The sequence below is a fragment of the Ambystoma mexicanum genome, chromosome 2q (assembly GCF_040938575.1).
Source record: "Ambystoma mexicanum isolate Mex_15411 chromosome 2q, UKY_AmexF1_1, whole genome shotgun sequence".
Lineage (NCBI taxonomy): Eukaryota > Metazoa > Chordata > Amphibia > Caudata > Ambystomatidae > Ambystoma > Ambystoma mexicanum.
Genome location: NC_090924.1, coordinates 845,839,821 through 845,860,898, shown reverse-complemented (window position 1 = coordinate 845,860,898; position 21,078 = coordinate 845,839,821). Strand labels below are relative to the sequence as shown.

General features: G+C 54.1%; 1 protein-coding gene across 5 annotated transcripts in view; it reads left to right on the top strand.

Annotated features, from left to right (window-relative positions):
- Window positions 1-21,078, top strand: part of ZEB1 (zinc finger E-box binding homeobox 1) — a 648,143-nt gene that overhangs the window by 363,212 nt on the left and 263,853 nt on the right. For 4 of the 5 annotated variants that reach the window (XM_069648074.1, XM_069648073.1, XM_069648075.1 and 1 more), the window contains exon 4: window positions 17,537-17,698. The exons of the other annotated variant lie outside the window; for it this stretch is intronic. In XM_069648074.1, the coding sequence (XP_069504175.1) occupies window positions 17,537-17,698 (162 nt within the window). The remainder of the gene's footprint in view (window positions 1-17,536; window positions 17,699-21,078) is intronic. 5 annotated transcript variants of the gene reach the window in all.

Here is a 21,078-nt window from a genome sequence, read left to right as displayed (position 1 = left end):
CACGCGCGGGGGGGGGCGAGGAATGTGTGTGCCCCCCCCACACGCGCGGGGGGGGGCGAGGAATGTGTGTGCGCCCCCCACACGCGCGGGGGGGGGCGAGGAATGTGTGTGCGCCCCCCCACACGCGCGGGGGGGGCGAGGAATGTGTGTGCCCCCCACACGCGCGGGGGGGGCGAGGAATGTGTGTGCCCACACGCGCGGGGGGGGTGAGGAATGTGTGTGCCCCCGCGCGTGGGGGGGGGGGGGGCGAGGAATGTGTGTGCCCCCGCGCGCGGGGGGGGGGCGAGGAATGTGTGTGCCCCCGCGCGCGGGGGGGGGGCGAGGAATGTGTGTGCCCCCGCGCGCGGGGGGGGCGAGGAATGTGTGTGCCCCCACACAGACGGGGGGTGGGGCGGAATGTGTGTGCCCACGCGCGAGGGGGAGGAATGTGTGTGCCCACGCGCGCGGGGGAGGAATGTGTGTGCGCGCGCGGGGGGAGGAATGTGTGTGCCCCCCCCCACACACGCGCGGCGGGGGGAAGGAGGAATGTGTGTGCCCCCCCCCATACACACACGCGCGGCGGGGGGAGTAGGAATGGGTGTGCCCCACCCCCCCCCACACACACACGCGCGGCGGGGGGAGGAATGTGTGTGCCCCACCCACACGCGCGCGGCGGGGGGAGGAATGTGTGTGCCCCACCCACACGCGGGGGGGAGGAATGTGTGTGCCCCCCCCCCACACACACGCGCGGGGGGAGGAATGTGTGTGCCCCCCACACACACGCACGGGGGAGGAATGTGTGTGCCCCCCCCCACACGCGCGGGGGGGAGGAATGTGTCCCCCCCCCCCACACACACGCGGGGGGAGGAATGTGTGTGCCCCACACACACACACACACGCGGGGGGAGGAGGAATGTGTGTGCCCCACACACACACACGCGGGGGGAGGAGGAATGTGTGTGCCCACACACACGCGGGGGGAGGAGGAATGTGTGTGCCCCCCCCACACACACACACACACACACGCGGGGGGGGGGGGGAGGAATGTGTGTGCCCCCCCACACACGCGGGGGGAGGAGGAATGTGTGTGCCCCCTCCACACACGCGGGGGGGAGGAGGAATGTGTGTGCCCCCCCCCCCCACACACACACGCGGGGGGAGGAGGAATGTGTGTGCCCCCCCCACACACACACGCGGGGAGGAGGAATGTGTGCCCCCCCACACGCGCGGGGGGAAGGAGGAATGTGTGTGCCCCCCCCCCCCCACACACACACACACGCACACATGCGCGGGGGGGGAAGGAAGAATGTGTGTGCCCCCCCCCCCACAAACACACGCGCGGGGGGGAAGGAGGAATGTGTGTGCCCGCCCCCCCCACACACGCGCGGGGGAAGGAGGAATGTGTGTGCCCCACACACGTGCGGGGGGGGGGGGGAAAGGAGGAATGTGTGTGCCACACACACACACACACACACACACACACACACACACACACACACACACACACACACACACACGGCGGGGGGAGGAGGAATGTGTGTGCCCCCCCCCCACACACACACACACACACACACACGCGGGTGGAGGAGGAATGTGTGTGCCCCCCCACACACACGCGGGGGGGGGGGGGGTAGGGGGTGGAAGGAATGTGTGTGCCCCACCCACACGCGCGGGGGGGGGAAGGAATGTGTGTGCCCCCCCACACACACGCGGGGGGGAGGAATGTGTGTGCCCCCCCCACACACACACACACACACACGCGCGGGGGGGAAGGAGGAATGTGTGTGCCCCCCCCCCCCCCCCCCCACACACACACGGGGGAAGGAGGAATGTGTGCGCGGGGGGAAGGAGGAATGTGTGTGCCCCACACACACACGCGCGCGGTGGGGGGAGGAGGAATGTGTGTGCCCCCCCCCCACACACACGGGTGGAGGAGGAATGTGTGTGCCCCCCCCCACACACACGCGGGGGGTGGGGGGGTGGAAGGAATGTGTGTGCCCCACCCACACGCGCGGGGGGGGGGAAGGAATGTGTGTGCCCCCACACGCGCTCACGGGAGTAGGAGGAATGTGTGTGGCGCGGGGGGAGGAGGAATGTGTGTGGCGCGGGGGGAGGAGGAATGTGTGTGCCCCCCCCCCCACACACACACGCGGGGGGAGGAGGAATGTGTGTGCCCCCCCACACGCGGGGGGGGAGGAGGAATGTGTGTGCCCCCCCACACACACGTGCGGGGGGGAGGAAGAATGTGTGCCCCCCCCCCCACACGCGTGGGGGGGAGGAATGTGTGTGCCCCCCCCCCACACACACACGCGCGGGGGGAGGAGGAATGTGTGTTCCCCCCCCCACACACACGCGCGGAGGAGGAATGTGTGTGCCCCCCCCACACGCGCGCGGGGAGGAGGAATGTGTGCCCGCCCCCCCATGCGCGCGGGGAGGAGGAATGTGTGCCCGCCCCCCCCCCCCCCCCCCCACACGCGCGCGGGGAGGAGGAATGTGTGTGCCCCCCCCCCCCCCACACACACACACACACGCGCGGGGAGGCGGAATGTGTGTGCCCCCCCCACACACGCGCGCGGGGAGGCGGAATGTGTGTGCCCCCCCCCACACACGCGCGCGGGGAGGCGGAATGTGTGTGCCCCCCCCACACACACACACACGCGCGGGGAGGAGGAATGTGTGTGCCCCCCCCCACACACGCGCGCGGAGGAGGAATGTGTGTGCCCCCACACACACGCGCGCGGAGGAGGAATGTGTGTGCCCCCCACACACGCGCGCGGGGAGGAGGAATGTGTGTGCCCCCCCCCCCACACACACACGCGGAGGAGGAATGTGTGTGCCCCCCCACACACGTGCGCGCGGGGAGGAGGAATGTGTGTGCCCCCACCACACACACGCGGGGAGGAGGAATGTGTGCCCCCCCCACGCGGGGAGGAGGAATGTGTGTGCCCCCCCACACACGCGCGCGGGGAGGAGGAATGTGTGTGCCCCCCCCCACGCGCGCGGGGAGGAGGAATGTGTGTGCCCCCCCACACGCGCGCGGGGAGGAGGAATGTGTGTGCCCCCCCCCACAAACACACGCGCGGGGGGAAGGAGGAATGTGTGTGCCTGCCCACCCCCCCCCCCCCCCCACACACACACACACACACACGCGCGGGGGGAAGGAGGAATGTGTGTGCCACACACACACACACACACACACACACGGCGGGGGGAGGAGGAATGTGTGTGCCCCCCCCCACACACACACGCGGGTGGAGGAGGAATGTGTGTGCCCCCCCACACACACACGCGGGGGTGGGGGGCGCATAGGGGGTGGAAGGAATGTGTGTGCCCCACCCACACACGCGGGGGGGGGAAGGAATGTGTGTGCCCCCCCCCACACACACACGCGCGCGGGGGTAGGAGGAATGTGTGTGGCGCGGGGGGAGGAGGAATGTGTGTGGCGCGGGGGGAGGAGGAATGTGTGTGCCCCCCCACGCGCGCGCGTGGGGGGAGGAATGTGTGTGCCCCCCCACACGCGCGCGTGGGGGGAGGAATGTGTGTGCCCCCCCCACACGCGCGTGGGGGGAGGAATGTGTGTGCCCCCCCACACGCGCGCGCGCGTGGGGGGAGGAATGTGTGTGCCCCCCCCACACGCGCGCGCGCGTGGGGGGAGGAATGTGTGTGCCCCCCCCCACACGCGCGCGCGTGGGGGGAGGAATGTGTGTGCCCCCCCCCACACGCGCGCGCGTGGGGGGAGGAATGTGTGTGCCCCCCCCCACACGCGCGCGCGTGGGGGGAGGAATGTGTGTGCCCCCCCCCACACGCGCGCGCGTGGGGGGAGGAATGTGTGTGCCCCCCCCCACACGCGCGCGCGTGGGGGGAGGAATGTGTGTGCCCCCCCCCACACGCGCGCGCGTGGGGGGAGGAATGTGTGTGCCCCCCCCCACACGCGCGCGCGTGGGGGGAGGAATGTGTGTGCCCCCCCCCCCACACGCGCGCGCGTGGGGGGAGGAATGTGTGTGCCCCCCCACACGCGCGCGCGTGGGGGGAGGAATGTGTGTGCCCCCCCACACGCGCGCGCGTGGGGGGAGGAATGTGTGTGTGCCCCCCCACACGCGCGCGCGTGGGGGGAGGAATGTGTGTGCCCCCCCCACACGCGCGCGCGTGGGGGGAGGAATGTGTGTGCCCCCCCCACACGCGCGCGTGGGGGGAGGAATGTGTGTGCCCCCCCCCCACACGCGCGCGTGGGGGGAGGAATGTGTGTGCCCCCCCCCCCACACGCGCGCGTGGGGGGAGGAATGTGTGTGCCCCCCCCCCCACACGCGCGCGCGTGGGGGGAGGAATGTGTGTGCCCCCCCCCCCACACGCGCGTGGGGGGAGGAATGTGTGTGCCCCCCCCCACGCGCGCGCGTGGGGGGAGGAATGTGTGTGCCCCCCCCACGCGCGCGCGGGGGGAGGAATGTGTGTGCCCCCCCACACACGCGCGCGCGCGTGGGGGGGAGGAATGTGTGTGCCCCCCCCACACGCGCGCGCGTGTGGGGGGAGGAATGTGTGTGCCCCCCCACACGCGCGCGCGTGGGGGGAGGAATGTGTGTGCCCCCCCCCACACGCGCGCGCGTGGGGGGAGGAATGTGTGTGCCCCCCCACACGCGCGCGCGTGGGGGGAGGAATGTGTGTGCCCCCCCCACACGCGCGCGCGTGGGGGGAGGAATGTGTGTGCCCCCCCACACGCGCGCGCGTGGGGGGAGGAATGTGTGTGCCCCCCCCACACGCGCGCGCGCGTGGGGGGAGGAATGTGTGTGCCGCGCGCGCGCGCGGGGGGAGGAATGTGTGTGCCCCCCCCGCGCGCGCGGGGAGGAATGTGTGTGCCCCCCCCCCGCGCGCGCGCGGGGGGAGGAATGTGTGTGCCCCCCCCCCGCGCGCGCGGGGGGAGGAATGTGTGTGCCCCCGCGCGCGCGGGGGGAGGAATGTGTGTGCCCCCCCCGCGCGCGCGGGGAGGAATGTGTGTGCCCCCCCCCCGCGCGCGCGCGGGGGGAGGAATGTGTGTGCCCCCCCCCCGCGCGCGCGGGGGGAGGAATGTGTGTGCCCCCGCGCGCGTGGGGGGAGGAATGTGTGTGCCCACGCGCGCGGGAGGAATGTGTGTGTGCGCGCGGGGGGAGGAATGTGTGCCCCCCCCCCCCCCCCCCCACACACGCGCGGCGGGGGGAAGGAGGAATGTGTGTGCCCCCCCCCCACACACACACGCGGCGGGGGGAGTAGGAATGTGTGTGCCCCCCCATACACACACGCGCGGCGCGGGGAGGAATGTGTGTGCCCCACCCACACGCGGCGGGGGGAGTAGGAATGTGTGTGCCCCCCCCACACACACGCGCGGCGGGGGGAGGAATGTGTGTGCCCCCCACACACACACGCGCGGGGGGGAGGAATGTGTGTGCCCCCCCCCCACACACACACACACACACACACACACGCGCGGGGGGAGGAATGTGTGTGCCCCCCACACACACACACACACACGCGCGGGGGGAGGAATGTGTGTGCCCCCCCCACACACGGGGAGGAGGAATGTGTGTGCCCCCTCCCCACACACGCGGGGGAGGAGGAATGTGTGTGCCCCCCCCCCACACACACAGGGGGAGGAGGAATGTGTGTGCCCCACACACACACACACACGCGGGGGGAGGAGGAATGTGTGTGCCCACACACACGCGGGGGGAGGAGGAATGTGTGTGCCCCCCCCCCACACACACACACACACACACACACACGCGGGGGGGAGGAATGTGTGTGCCCCCCCACACACGCGGGGGGAGGAGGAATGTGTGTGCCCCCTCCACACACGCGGGGGGGAGGAGGAATGTGTGTGCCCCCCCCCCACACACACACGCGGGGGGAGGAGGAATGTGTGTGCCCCCCCCCACACACACACGCGGGGGGAGGAGGAATGTGTGTGCCCCCCCCCACGCGCGCGCGTGGGGAGGAGGAATGTGTGCGCCACCCCCCCACGCGCGCGCGTGGGGAGGAGGAATGTGTGCGCCCCCCCACGCGCGCGCGTGGGGAGGAGGAATGTGTGCGCCCCCCCCCCACACGCGCGTGTGGGGAGGAGGAATGTGTGCGCCCCCCCACGCGCGCGTGGGGGGGGAGGAGGAATGTGTGTGCCCCCCCCGCGCGTGGGGAGGAGGAATGTGTGTGCCCCCACGCGCGTGAGGGGAGGAGGAATGTGTGTGCCCCCCCCACGCGCGCGGGGGGGGAGGAGGAGGAGGAGGAGGAGGAATGTGTGTGCCCCCCCCACGCGCGCGCGGGGGGGGGAGGAGGAATGTGTGTGCCCCCCCCCCCACGCGCGGGGGGGGGAGGAGGAGGAATGTGTGTGCCCCCCCCCCCCACGCGCGTGGGGGGAGGAGGAATGTGTGTGCCCCCCCCACACGCGCGTGGGGGGGAGGAGGAATGTGTGTGCCCCCCCACACGCGCGTGGGGGGAGGAGGAATGTGTGTGCCCCCCCCCCCCCACACACACACGCGCGCCGGGGGGGGGGGAGGAGGAATGTGTGTGCCCCCCCCCCACCACACACATATGCGGGGGGGGAGGAGGAATGTGTGTGCCCCCCCCACACACACACGCGCCCCGGGGGGGGGGAGGAGGAATGTGTGTGCCCCCCCCACACGCGCGCGGGGAGGAGGAATGTGTGTGCCCCCCCCACACGCGCGCGGGGAGGAGGAATGTGTGTGCCCCCCCACACACACGTGCGCGCGGGGAGGAGGAATGTGTGTGCCCCCCACACGCGCAGGGAGGAGGAATGAGTGTGCCCCCCCCACACACACACGCGCGCAGGGAGGAGGAATGAGTGTGCCCCCCCCCACACACACGCGCGCGGGGGGAGGAGGAATGAGTGTGCCCCCCCCCCCCCCACACACGCGCGCGCGCGCGGGGGGAGGAGGAATGTGTGTGCCCCCCCCACACACGCGGGGGGAGGAGGAATGTGTGTGCCCCCCCCCACACACACGCGCGGGGAGGAGGAATGTGTGTGCCCCCACACACACGCGCGCGGAGGAGGAATGTGTGTGCCCCCCCCCACACACGCGGGGAGGAGGAATGTGTGTGCCCCCCCCAGACGCGCGCGCGGGGAGGAGGAATGTGTGTGCCCCCCCAGACGCGCGCGCGGGGAGGAGGAATGTGTGTGCCCCCCCCCAGACGCGCGCGCGGGGAGGAGGAATGTGTGTGCCCCCCACACACAAACGCGCGCGGGGAGGAGGAATGTGTGTGCCCCCCCACACACAAACGCGCGCGGGGAGGAGGAATGTGTGTGCCCCCCCCCCCACACACGCGCGCGGAGGAGGAATGTGTGTGCCCCCCCCACACGCGCGGGCGGAGAATGTGTGTGCCCCCCCACACACACGCGCGCAGGGAGGAGGAATGTGTGTGCCCCCCCCCACACACACACACACACGCGGGGAGGAGGAATGTGTGTGCCCCCCCCACACACGCGCGGGGAGGAGGAATGTGTGTGCCCCACACACGCGCGGGGGGAGGAGGAATGTGTGTGCCCCACACACGCGCGGGGGGAGGAGGAATGTGTGTGCCCCACACACACGGGGGGAGGAGGAATGTGTGTGCCCCACACACACGGGGGGAGGAGGAATGTGTGTGCCCCCACACACGCGCGGGGGGGAGAATGTGTGTGTGTGTGTGTGCGCGGGGGGGGAGAATGTGTGTGCGCGCGGGGGGGGAGAATGTGTGTGCGCGCGCGGGGGGAGGAATGTGCGCGCGCGCGCAGGGGGAGGAATGTGCGCGCGCAGAGGGAGGAATGTGCGTGCCCGCGCGCGGGGAGGAATGTGCGTGCCCGCGCCCCACGGGAGTGGAGAAATGTGCGTGCCCGCTCGCCACGGGAGTGGAGAAATGTGTGTGCCCGCTCGCCACGGGAGTGGAGGAATGTGTGTGCCCGCGCGCCGCAGGGGAATGTGTGTGCCCGCGCGCCACGGGAGTGGAGGAATGTGTGCCCGTGCGCCGCGGGGGGAGGAATGTGTGCCCGTGCGCCGCGGGGGGAGGAATGTGTGTGCCCGCACGCCGCGGGGGGGAGGAATGCGTGTGTGCCCGCGCGCCACGGGAGTGTGTGTGCCCGCGCGGGGGGAGGAGAGGAATGCGTGTGTGCCCGCGCGGGGGGAGGAGAGGAATGCGTGTGTGCCCGCGCGCGGGGGGGGGGAGGAGAGAGAGGAATGTGTACCACCCTCAGGTGGATTATTGTACTGTGGACGCACTGCCCAGGCCCCATGAGAATGGTCTCCCCCCAGGGGAGAAGGGATGACATCCTCAGATTCGTCACAGAGGGGAGTCAGGCTTCCATACAGTCTCTACGCCCTCCCTCAAAAACTTGAATTGAATCTGAGAGATCTCCAAATGGCTCCTAATGAGTTCTTCAGAGGAAGTCCCTTATTTGGAGGGATTCAAATGGTTTTTCTCCTGATTGTATGTGGTTATGAGGTGAGTTTTTGAGCTGTTTGAGGACTGTCTTGGATCTCTCTCTGAATTCAACACATTTCTTCCGAAAGAGTGTTTCAAGATGGACACCCTGGTGTAGATCCTATTGATGCTTCATGAGGGAGAACAAATGTGTGCTCTGGTTCTTCAAGATACACGCGTGCACATTCCAAACTGGCCCTCTCATTGCAGATTGCTCAGATTCTCTGCCTTTCATCAATTGTTCCAATTCTGTGTTCTCCCCCTTGGCCTCAGTTCAGAACCTCTTGGATTGATCAAAGTCATGCCCGAAGTCCCTACAGGTGCTCTTACCTGGACGTTTAGCTGATTGAGGCTCCTTCTCAGGAAATATCATACACTCCTGCCAATTGTCAGTGGCTTAGTTTTTACACACGGCATATCTGTACATTTCGAGAAATCCCACATGACTCTGACTGAGAAGTTTCTCTCCAGGGGTTTCATTTGGGACATCAAATAGGAATGGTATTCTCTTCCCTGGATTGTATACTGGATATATTGAGGGTCTGCTTCCAGATTTTATCATCGGCTGACCTAATGGAGTTCAGGATCTTCTATTCAGGTGGCCAGGGAAGGGCCATCGCTTTTGGATCCCGACCCTGGATGTGGCCAAGTGAGAGATATCAACTGAGTGGAGGGTCACAGGGAATTAGGAGGAGAATGCCTGAGGGCAAGACATGCTATTTTCCCAATCCTAAAAACACCCTACCCTCAGCCTTTGGGTGGGTTTTTACACTCACACCTCATTTCCCTCTCTCCATTTTCAGAAATACTGAGATGAGAAGGAGGCCACTAGGGTTGATGAGGATTACCCAAAGGAATAGCATGGGGAAAGTAAGGCCAACTGACTTTAGAGACACTAATAGGCAGAGTCAGGCATAGGTAGATAACCATTCACACCTGACTCTAATTGACTGTGTTCAGCTGTAAAAGCTGTGATCAGTCAGAGATTTGAGTGAGCTGGGGCTGCAGTATGGTCCAGGGACGCCCAAAAGCGGAGAGAAGCAGGAGCTGCAGGCAGGAGGACGATGTGGCGCGGAGACGCTGATCCAGTGTGTGTGGGCTGTAGCGTGGCGAGGGAGCCGTGCCTCCAGGGAGCCGGAGAAGCGCTGTCGTTCCCTTCAGTGGACTTAAATTCATCTTTAAAAAGAGAGATATGAGGCAATGTTCGCCACAAATTAACAGAGTAGAATATCTTTGTTTGCCTAAGGCTAGAACCGGCTGACAGATATGAAGCTAGATGGATTTTAACCTCAACTCTAAACAGTTATAAAATCTGATCTTTACCATAGCGCTTCTCTTATTCAAAACACACATTGCAAAAAACACCCAAATGGTATGATTTCCACTTGTGCTCCTCTACAAGGTAAAGCTCTTCATACCCTCACCGAATGTCTAAACGGCCATCAATCAGCTGGATGGTGGCAACACCCTACGCACTGCAGCCCCAGATGCCATTTTAGCCCCTCTGAAAGCTATTCAGCATCCTGTAGCTCGTCAAAGGATTGTGAAATTATGACCACATCACTTGCATCATCCAGGGGCTGCACTGGCTCCCCCTTAAATACTCAAAGCAGTAGCAATCAAAACAACACTTCACCTGACCGACAAACTCCATCTCCTGAGGATAATGCACCACTAGAAACCATGACACTGCCAGACTGGAAACAAAGATGCAAGAAGAGAAACAACTTGGAAGTAGGCCTGTTCCTCGTACACAACCGGTCTCAAACAAGTTACTAGTATAGAACAGACTGGCCCCTCCATCCTACACTTCAGAAAATACCTGAAGTCCCTGCTCTTGAAGTAACATCTTGCTGATCACTCCTATTAACCCACTTCTCCCCCTCTGGAGTTCCTCCCTGGCCTGCTATCACTACCCATCCGTGCTACCTCTGGTACCCCCTGCATTCTACCTAAAACCCTGGGTATGTACAGTGCTCCTTTACCTGACATCTGGGTTACCAAATAATGGTAGAAAAGACATTGGTAAATTCTCAATTAGATCAAGCCAATCCATGTTAAGATACGTTGTACAAGTATCATATTCTAAGACTTCAAAAGAAGCATATTGGTTCGGGTTCACTCATATTCAGACTAAATAAAGACATCCAGTAATGGGCCTGCACTCACTACTGGTATTCCCAGACTTGCAATTCAGGTTATCTGTTTAGTGCTCAAATGCATCAAATCCGCTACTCCAAATGACCTCTAGTATGTAAATCACTGATAGTACCTGACCAGACTACTAACCTTGTGAGACAACCAATTAGTAGTGACCAGCAAAAGATGAAAACAAAGAGTGGAGTCCATACATGCTCAAGAAATGGTTCCAAGACAATGCCACAGTCTTCACTGAAGATACAAACCACAGCTGATCTGCAGTTCAGAAGGAAGCTGAAAGCATCCCATTTATCTACCTTGTAAACCCGTTCCAAAGAGTACGGGGTTCTGTCCCCCTTATGATAACCATATGTTGATCGCCTTGTAACTCAGGATGAATTATTACGAAAAGTGACCATGAATTCTTTCTGATCAAGCTTCTCGTTTTGGGCAGGTCTCTATTCAAATAAACATAAGCTGATCCAGAGTTTTGTTTTTCTACTATGAGCAGGCATGTTCTGTGGTAATGTCTTTGAATTCCACGATTTTAGTGACACAATAAATCTGCCACTGCGTCCATTATGGGCTGGCGCTCTATTGGTCATGAAAGCATCCATGAATTTGTAAACGTCTTCCTGATCAGCTCCAAGTAGCAGAGGAAGTGTATGCTATCTGTAACAACTGCTACTAACATTTTAAAATGACTATCGTTTAAATAACAAAGAAAGTGTAAAATACATATTCATACATACAATAATGCTTCCGAAAATCACACATCAATTAATTGATTACATTTTCACATGCAAGAAATTCAAGCTTAATGATTTCCTACTCCAATTGATTGATTGCATGTAAAAATGGTGTACACTTGATTCAGTATTTGTCCACTTGTATACATTCTAAAACCGTATTAAGATATAAATCAAAATAATTGAGCTGTACACACTTCACATCATTTAAACTCGAGACTAACAATTGCTTATTGTTTCAAAACCGTCCTAGGGTGAGTTTTGCAGCCCCTTGATTTAGCCTGACATGTTTCTATGTTTCTTCCATAAACAGTGGAAATGAACATTCTTCTTGAGGCCCTTTGGCAATACAAAGAAGTACAGAAGGCATGCTTTCAAATGAGATATTCTGTGAGACAAAAACATCTACAATTAATAATCTATTGATGTCAAACATTTTACACAGATCACATACTAGTTAATAACTAGACAGCTGAATTACATTTTAATTCATTTGTTCCACAGATTGACTAATGTATTACACTCCTTTTGGACAGTTTGTTAGCACCACGTGTATCGAGTCTTTATAACACTCTATTTTGGCGTCTGCATTCCTATACGTTACCATTACATTGTTCAACAGTGTACCCTTTGGTAAGCTTATTTCTGATGCTTGTGATTCTTTTTAGAATCACATGCTGTGCATATAGTCCAACATCTAGTGGTAATCGCAGAGTATTGCATCTTTTTTTCGAAGATGTAACACTATCCTTTACGTCACGGATGTGTAGTGTACCTACAATCCTTCATGCGTCAAGAGGTCCCCTAGATTGTTTTTTTCTGCCTTTCTTGACGGTCGCTTAATACAGAGCTTGTCTGTTGAGTTTATATTGCTAGTTGTTCATTTGGCGATCCATCGCACGATCTTCTCCGGCTGGTCGACTATCGACAAGCTTCTCGACGGCTGATCCTGTTTTGCAGATTCTACACCTATGGCGACTCAATGGCTGTTTCTTCTCGGACTTGGCCCTCGGGCCCGGCCTTACGTTTCTGCTGACTATTCTCTTGAGAATGCCTTGCCCTTCCCGCTCTTCTTTCTTTCGTCTGGCTGCTTTTTCCCCTCCACTATGGAGTGAACGCCTTTTAAATTTTACCTGTCGTGTAACAGCAAATTCCCTTGGAAGGATGCTCATTGAGTGTGCAATCAGTGCCTCCCTTGTGACCACGATGAAGGGCATTGCAAGTACTGTAAGCTCTTTCGGGCGAAGAACCTTAAGGACAGGCGCTCCAAACAGTGGGCAGCCTACGCCATGCAGGACGAGAGTCATTCTCTCGCTGGCGCCGTTGCCTCGGACAAGGAGTCTGTAAGCAGCTCCAGATCGAAGCCCATAGACATAACCGTTGAGTCTACCGACTCTTGCATGTCTGTCCCCAGCCCTGATAAGAATGCTGTCGCAGTGCGAACAGGTGTTTACACGTGGTGAGACACACCATTTCTGTAAAACCAAATGCACAACCCCTCGGCCTCGTTCGAACGGATTTGTCGAAGAAGCCTTTGACGCCCGTAGGCATGTCAACGTTGTGGTTCAGGGCCCGCTGCACGCCCGTCTTTGGACGGCGCAAGGCCCTAAGGCTTTGGCCTTACTAAGCGCCTCCCATAAAACTTTGGTAACAATGCGGTAGCGTCGAAAGATACGCCGAAACTTGCACCTCTCGAAAAAACACTTCCAAGGCTTTGGTAGAGTCTTTCTAAGGACCCCGGCCTTAAGAAGGCCTCTCCCTTACCTGAGGGCTATTCTCAAGCCTCTCCACTTTTATCTCAGGCCCTACAGCAGGATCCTACTCCATCTGCACCATCTTTCCCTCCCATTGATGAATCTTCCTCCTCATTCTGGACCAGGGAGAAATGTGAGCCCTGCATGGACAAAATGTCTGAATTCATAGACTTTTCAGCTAAATTTGATGACATTTTGGAAAGACATCGGCCTACGGATGTTTGCCCCAAGCCTTTCAAGTCACCAAGACGCTGATGCTCAATTTTCATCTCCACCTTGAGAGTGTCTCCCTGAAACTCCTTTGAATATCTTCCAGGACCCTTATGATGACCAGGATGGTGACAGCTATTATGTCACAGATCTGTATCAGACCTCTCAAGATCCAATCTCTCAGGATCAAGACACCTGGACCCCCGATGACGACCAGGGTACTTGGCCCAATACAATAAAAAGAAGATCCAATAGTAGAATCCTGCCGTCCCCTGCACACTCTCTTAAACTGTATGAACAGCCAATGTTATACACCATTTCTAAGCAATCGGTACATAGTTTAAAGAAAGAAGAGAGTAAGTATATAGTTTTTAAACAAGAAAAATAGATTTAAAAACATCAAATTTTCTGCAGCAGGTACAAAGTCCGTAAATAGCTGACGCGTTTCAAGGTCAGAACCCATTCTTCAAGAGCAAAAATGGACTGGAAAGGAAAAATGACACAAAATATCAAATCAATCTTGTATACTCTCTCAAGTCAGTCAAAATTCCATATTATGCACGAGTCAATTTCTATTAAGAATAGTCAATCATATTGAAACAATATTGGGGTGAGAACCTCCATAACCGATAGCCTAATGAATGTGACCCTACATCAAAATCAGTCCAAAATGCTAATTAATATCTCATTTGTAATGGTGCGTTATGTTCACATGCAAACAATGCTTATAGGTACAGTAACGGCCCATGGAACAGAGGTGGCTTAACTGGACTCCGTGCATGAGGCACAACAGTTAAAGAAATGGAAAGTGTACTAAGGAACCGAATACTACAAATAAAGGGAAAATGGAGGACCAGCATAAATAAATAGACTGATCAATGAACACATTCAAATGCAAAAGATCAACATAGCTTGATAGAACCAACCTGAGGTGGGTGCCACGACTCCACTCCATAACTCAGCAGTGTCTAAAGTTCAAATGGGCAGATATGCAGAACAATATACTCCCGGGCCTCAAGGGGTTCACTGTAACAAAGAGAACGCCAAATGAGAAGAGCGGCATCACTATCCATATTCTCATTAATGGTGGTCAGTGATAATGTCGAATGCAATAATGTCGACAGTCAAAATGTCGAAAAGCAATAATGTCAAATTTTTTTCTAAATTTTTTCGAATTTTTAGAAAAAAATAACTAAATATTTATAATTAAAATGTGTTGAATATGAGGGGTGAGAGGGTGGCGGGGGGGGTGTTTGGTGAGGGGGGTTGGGGGGGAACCCCTCTAGTAAATGATATTTTCCTTGTTTATTTATTGAATAAATAAATATATAATTAAAATGTGTTGAGTATGAGGGGTGAGTGGGTGGTGGGGGGGTGGCAGGGGGGTGTTGGGTGAGGGGGGTTGTGGGGGACTCTTCTTGTTTATGTATTTATTGATAGTGCTAAATGACTTTTTTTAAAGACATTTGTTTTCCTAAAAATTGACTCTTTTCATTATATGTATAGGTTTTCGACATTATTGTTTTCGACATTTGTTTTCGACATTTTTGTAAGTCGACATTTTTTTTCTCGACATTATCACTATAAACCCTCAATATATAAAAAATACTTGAATGTGAGAAAAACTAACCGAAATCAGAATAAATGGTCTATGATAAATAACGTACCCCCTCCAACGTTCCCAAAACCTCTTCTACAAATAGGAACCTTCCACAGAGGACCATAAACCGCAATCTATTTCGACTCTCGTCGCTTACTCCGAGTTTCCTCAAAGGACTACACCATAGTCCTCAGATGGATCGTACTAAAGGAAACCCAAAATAATCATATCAACGGCTCACTTGTTTGATCTTTCAGAAAGCATTCTTCGCAGGGCCGCCCAGACAACACCAGAAGGGCAAAGGGGGCAGAACCTACCACAGCAAACCTGAGTTTACTGGTGTAAGCATGCCCAGATGTCCTCGGCTCCAACTTACTATTTGTGAAGATAGGTATTAGAAGGTCACCAATGATTTAGCATCAGTCTCCTCTTTCAGGTATGTTCTCTGAAATCCTGGTGCGACTTGAACTTTCTGTGCATGCTACTGTGGAGCGTTGTCGCTCCTGCCTCTCGGCGGTCCATTCTTGGAATAGTAAAAACTGGCTCTACCTAAATGGAGAAAAAACTGAGGTGCTTATTGTCGGTTCGATGCCCTAGTCCTCGGGGTGATCTTCAGCTTTCTGGCCCTCTGAACTTGGCCCTCTTCCCCTGCCTTCTCTTGTTGTCTAAAACCTAGGCGTGAAGTTCTCGGCCTCACTATCTATGCATTCGCAGATTAGTGCTGTTTGTCAATCTGTTCACTTTAAATTAAAGACTCTTCGCAAGGTCTTTCCCTATCTCCCTTCTTCTCTTCGTCCTGTGGTAGTTTTCTCTCACTTCGGGTTCACTCGATTACTGTAATGCTTTGTTTCTGGCACAGCTGCCTTATCTTCTCCCAACGGTTGCAAGTGCTCCAGAACACGGCCGTCAGATTGGCCGTTGGTGCTGCCCGCCGGTCCTCAGCCTCTGGGATCCTTAACTCTTTGCACTGGCTTCCGGTGGCTAAACTAGTTAAGTTCAATGCTTTGTGCATGGTCCACCAAGCCTTTTATGGGACAGACCCTGAATATCTGCAGGCCAAATTCAGACATTATGTTCCGCCTCGTCTTCTATGTTCATCCACCTCCCTGCAGATTGTGGTGCCTCGGTTCAAATATTCCCGAGTGGGTGGTCATTCGTTCTCCCTGGCAGCAGCCATGCGTTGGAATTCTATCCCACTGTTTTTTCGTGAGACTACTGATCATCTCTCCTTCAGGCAGGAAGGCTCTGAACACTTTTCTGTTCTCTGCCTGAGCTCGCTTCTGCTGCTTGGTGCTGCCACGTGTTTAGTCTTCAGCCTTCACGCCATGATGCCCCTGTTGGTGAAGATGTGCTATATAAATCTCGATAACATAACAAATCCACAACACCACAAGGTCACTGCACATTTCTGATTCACTGTGTTAGTCCGCAGAATTCAAGATGTAAGTTCAAGCGCAGCACACAAGAGTGTTAGCAAGGTGTCCATCTAGGTTGGTAGTCGGGCACCAAATACTCCTCGTCATGTCTACTGGATCAGTACATCTTTTTGAGGTGTTTGTTCACACCCTTTTCTGTTGCGATACAATGGCTTATCTGACTTGTTTCCAAGTTCATTTAATTGTTTGAGGCTTATTGCAACCAATGCAGCATTTTACATTTTATTTACGCTTTCGGTTTGCATGGATGTTCATCGAAGAAAAGAACAAGATGCAAAAACCGTAAGAATACCTGCCCACGAAAGTGGTTTAAGGCAGCAAACGTACTAAAATAAAAAAGCAACACATTGCACCATTTTAGTGTTCTACGGCCTGATGCTGAGTATGCATGTTTCCATTTCAGTGCCCCCCCCCCCACTCCTCGTCCCCACTCTGGTGGGATTGTGATCGTTTACTTAGTGGTATAATGTGGTCAAAGATCTCATGTTGCCTCCTATCACTGTGTGCTCTGCTGTATGCACTTGCCTTTTTTATTTTGCAACCTGCTTCTCTTTTCCATTATTTTCTGTTATGCCAGATAGTGTTGTCATTATGGAGTTAATTTCATATTTAAATGTAGCATAAAATAATGACGTTTGAGAAGGCATGTATCACTTACAATGGTGGCATTATATCCAGGAGTTAGCGTTACAGGCAATAACAGGTTTGCCCCAAAACTGTAATATAACTCCAACTTGGAACGTGTTTAAACATCTGTCGACTTGCCCTAGCATCAGTGATTCAAATATTTTGAAAAGTGTAGAACATTTTGATACGGCCTGGATTATTTATACTGTTTCGGTTTAGCTTGATTGTGGTAGTTTCTCAAATAAATTACCTTATCTTTCCCCCTCCTGCATCACATCACTTTACTTATATACTATAATGAATTCAGTGCTAACTTTACATTTTTCCCTAATTTTAATTTAGTTATATTTTTATAGAAACCCTATTTATCCAGTGTTTCATGTTCTCAATTTTGTAAATAACCTGTTCCTATCTAAACTCTAAGATACATTAACCCACCAAGAGATCTGAATATATAGAAAGAAAGAGCTAGTTTGTTGGTGTAAACGCCCTTATGGTAGAATTCATCATTGCACAATTAGCAAATGAAGGCACAGTTGATGAGTAAGGTAAAACATGGTCAGTTTCAGACCACTTCTTTATAAAGCTTTCTATTTATACTTCTAGTTCAAGAAGATGATTGTGATTCTGATGCAGAAAATGAACAAAACCAGGATCCAAATGTTGAAGAATTCCTTCAACAAGGAGACACAGCGATCATTTATCCAGAAGCACCTGAAGACGACCTTAGACCCGATACACCAGAGGTCAATTGCCATGATGAAAACGGTAAATGTTCATTGGCACATTTAGCACTTTACACAAGAAAACTATATACAGATGAACAGCATATTGTACTATGTAAAATCAGGTCTTGAAAATATAAATGTTCATTATTTATTTTAAACTTTTGTTCCGATATCCTTTACTTTTGAATAGTGCATTACTGCTTTTTCTTTGCGAAAAGCACTAAAAGAGTAAACAAATTGAATCAACCATATGCACATTGACCCAGCCATTTTGTCATTTATATTTATTTTTAAAAAATGTCATCCACTCTAACCTCTTATTACTTCAGTCGCACTATGGGAAGGGAGCCATTTTCCTACTACTTGCCCGAGTTAACGGGTTGGCTTTGTAGAGATGGCATGGTATCATAAGTATGATACTGACACAATAGGCACAATTTGTAAAACCTTTATTGAAGTTGTTGGGGCTGGAAAAAATCCTACTGCCCTATAACTAAGATGTGAGTAGTCTTGACCATCAAACGATAAAACAGTCCTAGTAGAGTTTGTCAAATCAAAATGGCCTATGATATGATATGATATATGGCATTCGTAACGCACCTATAAACGGTGTCCGGACATTTCGTCGAAAGACATTTGGTCGACGTAATTTCCTCGAAAACCAAATGGTCGAATTTTTTCATTATATATATATTTTTTAGGTTGTAGTTTAGGGAAAAAAGGGTTTTTTAGAAAAAAAGGGGGGTCGGGGGAACCCCCCCCCAAAAAAAATAGTGAAAATGAAATAAAAAAGAAATCGACCATTTGGTTTTCGACCAAATGGTTTCGACCAAATGTCCTGTCGACCAATTTTTTTCGACGAAATGTCTGGCAACCCCTATAAACAAGTGTTTCAAGCCTATGCTAACAAAACCTAATGCCCTAGCTCTTGTACAAAATGTGTATAAAGGAGAAATGTATGCAAAGGAAAAATCAGTGTTCAAAAGAATAAATGCAGTTGAACCACGGAGTAAGGCTGTCCCTGTAGGCAGGATGACACGCTCTGGCTCGGCTTTCAACACAATAAACAGTTCCAAAATGTAGGTTGAGGACCTTTTGGCCTCCCATGTTAAAAGTCTTGTTTCCTGACTTCCAATTAATGTTTCAACAAAAAGATCACTTAGGTCCCCCTCCGTCGGGCTCAGACCTCTCACAACAAAGTTCAACAAAACTTGCAAGGGAGCTCCCTTCCGCAAGCTTTTTACACTTCAGGTCTCCCTCTGTATGGCTCAGACCACTTTCGGATGTCGAAGAATGTCGAATGTGTTTGGCTTTCTTTACAGACCGCCGCAGGACCACTTCAACTCAGGGTTCACCGTTTATCTTTCACTCTCCCCTTATCTAGGAGTTCATTTTGCTTAGTTTACTTTGCCTTTCATTCGTTTTTTCGCTTCAAAAAATGTACCTTTTACAGAGACTTTCATGTGGGCTACTTCCTTTCACCAGACCACTCGGTTACTTAGTATTGCTGATTTCACAGCTGTCCTTACTTCAAAGTTAATTCAGAGGTCTGCCTTTCTTCGCGTCTCATCAACACGCGGGCAACCTTCACTTGCAATATAATGTTGCTACTTCAAGCTTTACCACACACCGGTCTCTCAGGTTGCATGCCACTTCACAGGCTGTCTGCATTTCTTTCTTGGTTTTAAGAGTCAGGGTTATTACCACAGGCTTGACCTCGCCTCCCCAACTCTGCCGTTCACCTGGGAGGTTTGCTGGCCTCCTTGAAACACAGTGCAGCCTTCTGATGTGGGATCTGACCTTCTTCACTTGTCTTTCACGGCTTGTCTGAGGCAACGACCTCCAGTAGGGAACAGTTGGGGTTTTTGACCTGCTGCTCTCATCCCTTGGTCCGTCGCTCTGCTCCAGTAGGTTGCCTTTGCCCCGGAAGTTCTGCTCGTACTTGTGTTCCGCCCTCTCCGAGTGTGTCTCTAGGTTCCGCGATCTAATTGGTATCTGGTGTATGCACTTAGAGTCAAGTGCCTGACTTTGCCTGACCCGATTAGCGGGACATGTCCCTTACTATGTGTGAAAATTAGTGTTATTACTCTCCGTCTGCATTCCTCTGTCCGCCAGGAGCTATTTACATTATTGATTCCACTTCTAGATGGTGGGTCCCACTCCTGTGAAGGATGATTGCTTTTGTTTTGGGTCATCAGGGTTGTCGTTGGCTCAGGGTTCAAGTTCCAGGATTTCAGGATCCTTCATTTTTTCCTCTTAAAAGAGCCCCTTACTTACTGGGTTGTTCCGGAAAAGTGTTTTCAAAAACCAACGGTGTAAGTGTCGTAACATCTGGGGCCTGAGAAGGCAAGTTATTCAAGATACCGTCACGGGTCCCTGTGGTCCTTGGGTATTTCAGGTTTCCCTACTGGTTAACATTAGGGGCTGAATCCGGCTCTGCTTCTGTCTTCTGGGGTGGTTGGGTCTAGAACCTTCCACTGTATCTCTTCTGGGTCTCCACTGTTGTCCCTTTGGGTGGACTGTTTCCCCCCACCCCCAAGTACCTGTGGGAAGGAATTTAGACTTAATTGGCTTCTCATCATAGCCACTGTTCAGCCTACAGACTTTGTCCTTTGGTTTCCTATGGGGCACTTTCTTCAACTTGGAATTACAGCAAGTAACACTGGACGGATATTTACCTGAACTGTGTAATTTTTCTAGGGTCCCTGGAGTTCTCCACCAAACCAGCGAATGTCCCTGATTTGCTAGGTATTTTCTAATCTGTGTATTACTTTGTGGTCCCAGAACATACAATGTTTCACTGTGGTCCTACTGTTGAGACTCTAACTAAAATATATCCTGGACTTTGTTAGCCCTCCTTTCTGGGTTGGTCATTGTGTGCATATGTATTATGTATCCTACTTTACTTTTATTTAATGAGGAGTGGGAAACCACTTCTAAGTTCTGACCGGCTTGGATCCTGACCTGTAATTGTTACTGTGTTAAATATTGTCTATGGGTCTTTTCTTAATTTATCTCTGTAATGCCTGTATGTACAGTGTTTGCCACCAAGCACGGGGGAGTTTATAGGGTAAAGAGCAAGTCGGGCCTTAATTTGCCATTTACTATATTTTATTTAAACAATGCTCTGATATGTGTTGTGTGACCAGAGTACTTATTTTTTGTATCGTAAATATTTTATTTGTGTCCTTATAAATGTTTTTTTTCAGTATACCAGTGTGGTGTATTCTTTTGTGGTGTCTATTGGGATTAATTGTACCTCCCTACTAGCCTTCTGAGTCCTCAATATATGCTGGACTGCTCAGTTACAGCTACTCATGACAAGGTTGTGGCAGCTGCTTCATGAAGTGGTGCACACTGAACATTGCTGTTATTGGTTGTGGATACAGTTTAATTAAAAAGTGATTGCATTGTTATGGT